Genomic DNA, 5,546 nt, shown 5'->3' with positions numbered 1-5,546 from the left:
GCACTTAAAAAGGAAAAATGAACACAGAGATACTTTCCCAGTGTGCACAGCACACTTGTGGCCACGCTGTGGGGCCTCCTCTGGCTCTGTCCCTCCCTGTATATATTGACAGGTCTTCTCCATCTTTAGAATGTTCCCTCTACCTAGTACCCCTAGTTACCATCGTCTCTCTCTTGTTACTTTTATAACCAAGCTACTGGAAAGACTTACCTATGCTTAGTCTCTCTGCCTCCTCACCTCAACCCATCTCATCCTCCACACCCCTCTTAGCAAGTCACCAGTGGCTTCCTAATCCCCAAGTCCATGGGTGTTCCTTTTCTCAGTGGACTTCCATCTACTTTGATGCTCTTGATTCCTCCCTCCTGGAAACTCCTACATTCTAGTCTCTCGTATCCTCCTTTTCTGCCCAGCCCTTACCCTTGTGGCCTTCACGAGAGCCTCTCCTTCCCCTCCCTCAGAGGTCAGTGTTGCCCCCTAGGCGCTCCGCTCTCAGAGGCAGTCTGGCAAAGACACTAACGGCACAGGCTCGAACCCTGACTGCCTTGGCTAAAATCCTATGTCCATTACTTTTAGCTGTATGACCTTGAACAAGTTACTTACCATCCTGATGCCTCAGTTTATTCAGCTGTATAGTGGGTATAATAATAGTCTTCTCTGGCAATAATCATTCAGGGCATTAATACCCTTAAAGTACTTAGAACACACAGTACACACTCAGTAAGCATTAGCCATTATAATTTCTCTTCCCATGCTCTGCACGCCCCTGAACTATGCCATGACTTCATTACCTCTTGTCAAGAGTTTACCCTTGGATCTTCTTCAAGATTTTTCTCCTGAATCACAAACCGACAAAACCATGGCCCACCAGACTTGTCTCCCGGGTTATCCCTAAGATGCTTCCAATTGAGTTTGAGCTTTTTTTCCTACGACCTTTTCCTGCAAGTGCTCCTCCTCTTTCTCCACCTCCATAACCTCTCCTAATGAATAGCCCCACTGTCCTTACTCTTGGTTGCCCAGGCCGAAATCCCACAGTCATCTGAGACTCCTGCACAGCCACCAAACTTTGTCGATTTACTGCCAAAATGTTCCTTGAGTCTGTGCCCAGTTCTCCACTCCTATTACCAGTGACTTAAATAGAACCTCATATTTTTTTTCATCTGGATAAGTAACAATGATATTAAAAATAATATTCACCACTATTATTACATGCCAATTATGGATCAGTCACTGTAGTGGACACTTCACATACTTCACTGTCCATTATCCCAACAGTCAACCATCCACAAGGGAGGGGATCATCCATTCCTATTTTTAGAGGAGGAAGACAGAAGCTCAGAGACACTCAGTAAGTAACCTCAGCCACACAAATGTGCTGTGGAGCTGGGATGTGGACTGAGGTTTGTCTGACTCCAAGCCCCTCTTCCTGCTCTCTAAACTGCAACGGTGTCCTAACTGGTCTTCCTGTCACCTGTCTTATTCCTTTCCAGTATCTACTCTATTGCCAGAAGGATCTGTTTTTACAGGGAAACTCTGACCAAGTTTCTCCTCTGTGTGAAATCCTGTAATAGCTCCCTGTTGCCTTCAGAATGAAAAGCACATTCTTTAGCAAGGCTTTTCCTTGTGCACCACTCTGCCCATTTAGAGATCTGCCTCCCTTCTGTCCAACCACGTGTACCTGTCTATCATTCCTAGAGCACACCACGCCTGGAGCACACCACGCCTGCTCCCCTGCTCATGCCACTCTCCTCCCGGTCCCTCCGCCTACGATGCCCTCCTCCTCTCGTCAGCCTGGATGCCTCCACCTCAGCCTCCTGGACGGCCTTGAATCCACCTCCTGCCAAGGCCGAGTTTAGCTGTCCCTCCTCTGGACACCTACAGCACTCTGCAGTTGCCTCTAGCACTGAATTTTAGAGTGGTGCAGCAGGCACTGACCGAGCGCCTACAGTATGCCAGAGTTCACGGTGGGCTCTAGTGATTCAGGAATCAATAAGATATGTCTTGTATGAATGGCCAACATGCACATGAAAAAGATGCTCCATATCACTAATTACCAGAGAAATGCAAACCAAAACTGTGATGAGGTATCACCTCACACCAGTCAGAATGGCCATCATGCAAAAGCCCACAAACAATAAATGCGGGAGAGGCTGTGGAGAAAGGGGACCCTCCTACACTGCTGGTGGGAATGCGGTTTGGTGCAGCATTTATGGAAAACAGTAAGGAGATTCCTCAAGACTAAAAATAGACTTACCATATGACCCAGCAGTCCAACTCCTGGGCATATATCCAAAGGGAACCCTAACTCAAAAAGACACTTGCACCCCAACGTTCATAGAAGCACTATTTACAATAGCCAAGACATGGAAACAGCCTAAATGTCCATCAACAGAGGACTGGATAAAGAAGATTTGGTATATTTATACAATGGAATACTACTCATCCTTCAAAAATGATAAAATAATGCCATTTGCAGCAACATGGATGGCCCTGGAGAATGTCATTCTAAGTGCAATAAGCCAGAAAGAGAAAGAAAAATACCATACGATATCACTCACATGTGGACTCTTTAGAAAAAAAGATAAATGAACTTATATATAAAACAGAAATAGACTCACAGACAGAACACAGACTTGTGGCTACCAGTGGGGAGAGAGGTGTGAAGGGATAAACTGGGATTTCGAGATTTGCAGATACTGACTGGTATGTATAAAATAGATAAGTAAGTTTATACTGTATAGCACAGGGAAGTATATTCAACATCTTACAGAAGCTCATGGTGAAAAAGAATATGAAAATGAATATAGGTATGTTCATGTATGATTGAAGCACTGTGCTGTGCACCAGAAATTGACACATTGTAAATTGACTATAACTCAATTAAAAAATTGATTTGATTAAAAAAAAAGGTATGTCTTGATTTCTGAGATCTTCCTTTAATGAGAGAGATGGACAACAAAATGCTTCATCACTACCTCTGATTCCCCTGTCTCCACAGTGGACTTCTGAAGTTCTTGGGCAGGAAGTATATCTCGTTCATCTCCGCATCCCCAGGGCCTAGCACTACACCTGGCACACGGGGATGTCAGTAAACACAGCTTGAGCTAAGCAGACAAACCGAGGCCACCAAGCTACCTCTTTCTGTGAGCACACAGGCCATCCACGCGGACACTCTCCACTTTCATGTGTGTCTTTTCCAGACTCTAAATGTCCAAGTCCTCGTTTTCCGTATTTTCAGGAGGTCCTCAAAGTGCACTAACATCAGATGTTGCTCAGCCAAGTGAAACACACGATAGGAACTTCAGGGAAGTAACACGTGTGTCTTCCAATAAGACGCTCTTCCTGCCCCTTTGCGTGGGCAGCTGTGGCCCATCTTGTCAAGGTGAGTGAGGAAAAGGACAAGCCAGCTGTATCTGTGTAGGTCCCTAGGGTAAGACACGTTTAAAAGGAGGCCCTTTTGATCAGGGGTCCCTGTGCAGAAACAAGGCCCCCCCGAAGTCAATTCCCTCCTGCTGCTGACCAACTGAACGACACAGGGCAGAGAAGGGCACAAAGGGGAGAGGCTCAAATTTCAGCAGATTGTTTTGTGAAATTCATTCTTTGCTTCAAAAGTTTATGGTTACTTTCCTGCTGAGCAGCATTTCCACGTCCTCTCACCTTGGAGGACAAAGTGCATGCTGCCTAGATGATCAAAGAGGGGGCAAGAGGAGGAAGAGAGAGGTGCTGATCCCCAGAGCAGAGAGCTTCTAACGGCCCTAAGTTCTAACAAGGCAAGGCCCCAGCCATCAGGGCGGGGAGAGGGAAAGGGGGAAAAACGTGGAGGAAATGACCGTTCTCACCTGAACCACGGCAACCCGCACACCTGTGGTTTCCTTTCTGAAAACTAGATTTTCTAAAAGCATCTCTGATAATAATATGACCATCCTGACACTGCCTGGGGCAACGGTGAAGATTTTGGAGGCCGGTGGCCTGGATCTGGTCCCAGGTCTGCCTTTTGCCTGTGGTGGGATCCTGATTCCTCCTGTAATACGACCGCAGAGGATGGCTGTGAGGATCAATGCAATAAGGCATGTAAATCCCTTAGCACAGGCTCTGGTACCTACACCAGGTGCTCCTATTATAACTGACCACTAGGAACCACCCACAGGACCACCTTCCCTGCAGGAAGGGTGTTCCACAGGGAGATGTCCCTTCCCTCGGCCTCCGTTCCCTGACCCCCTTCCTCTGCACCTGTATCTTCTCTGTCACAGATTTACTCCACTGCGCTATGTTGATTTTCTTGTCTTTCTCCCCATTTGAGCCGTCAGCACCTTGAAGGTCAGGATGTGACCTAGGGCACTCATGCACTTATTTACCACTTACTAAGTGTCTCCTACGTGCCAGGGGGTCACTAAGTGATAAATAGATTAAAGAAGCCAACAAGCATATTGTACCCATCACCTGTGGTGAGCTTTGGCAAAAGACTTTGGGATCAAAGAGAAGGGCTGTAAATGTGAACGTGATTCCTGGGAAATGTGTCAGTCCTGATAGTTGATCTGGGTCTCATGCTGATTTTATGTAAAACAGAACTGATCAATCAGTCAATCAAGTGTGCTCTCTCTTCCTCTGTCTCTCACTCTCTCTCCATTCTTCGTCCATCTCAAAGTCCAGAGCCTCTCTCCCTTCTTTCTCCCTAAGTCCAGAGAAACTTAGCAATTACTTACCGATTCATACAGACCTTTGGATCTCTGAAGGTAATGTTCAAAAGCCCAGACCTGGGAGGGGCCATCCACACGGTTCATCAGCTAGGGCTTTGAAAAATAAAATAAAACAAAACCACCACCCACAACCACTAAGCACAGCCTGGCGACTGCAGTTTCTTTGCTTACTGGAGACAGTGTCCCTCCCCCAGCCCCTGGGCTCTGGTTCCACTGCCCCCGGAGGAAGCAGGAGGCAGAGCCACCAAAGAGCTCAGCACACCTGAGCTTTAACTGCCTGCTCCACTGCCTCCCAACACGCAGAGACAGATCCCGCTAGAAGGCCCAGCCCATCACCACCACCTCCTCTAGCCTCCCAGTCACCACACACCCACACATCTGTCAGACCCTCCACGGGCTCAATCCCAGGCACGTGCCGCTTCCTGTCTGTCAGTGGTGGCTGGCTCCTCTGAGCTCCCAGGTCTCTGCTCAGGTCTCTTCATTCCACTTATCATACTCTGGTGACCTGCTTATGTGTCCATCACACATCATGAACTGTGACCTTAATGATAAGGAGCACGTCCTCCTCATGGCTGTGTCTCTGGCACCAGCACAGAGCTACTCCCCCCACAAATATTCCAAACCCACCCTCACTCCTCAAGATCCCATCACCGTGTATGGTCCAATCTAGACTAAATGCCTCTTACAGAACCTAAAAGGGCATCATATAGAGTCAAATAGTGCAGGGGCATTTCACAGCGAACACAGCTCAAGGCCTAAGCAGGGTGAGGCACCTCTCCGCAGAACTCCACACGCAAGCAGGAGCCAGCGTCATTGGGAATCGGACTGCTGGTCAGCTAAGAGGTGCCGCCC

The 5,546-nt window shown here is 47.7% G+C and overlaps 1 protein-coding gene across 1 annotated transcript in view; it reads right to left on the bottom strand.

The window, feature by feature from the left end:
- The window catches only part of EVA1A (eva-1 homolog A, regulator of programmed cell death), a 6,666-nt gene extending 2,993 nt beyond the window's left edge, over positions 1-3,673 (bottom strand). The window contains exon 1 of the mRNA XM_032474186.1: positions 3,655-3,673. Within this exon, the coding sequence (XP_032330077.1) occupies positions 3,655-3,673 (19 nt within the window). The remainder of the gene's footprint in view (positions 1-3,654) is intronic.
- Positions 3,674-5,546: the final 1,873 nt, after the last annotated feature.

The sequence above is a fragment of the Camelus ferus genome, chromosome 36 (genome assembly GCF_009834535.1).
Source record: "Camelus ferus isolate YT-003-E chromosome 36, BCGSAC_Cfer_1.0, whole genome shotgun sequence".
Classification (NCBI taxonomy): domain Eukaryota; kingdom Metazoa; phylum Chordata; class Mammalia; order Artiodactyla; family Camelidae; genus Camelus; species Camelus ferus.
Note: the sequence above shows the minus strand (reverse complement) of the source record. Positions and strands in the feature narration are given on the sequence as shown.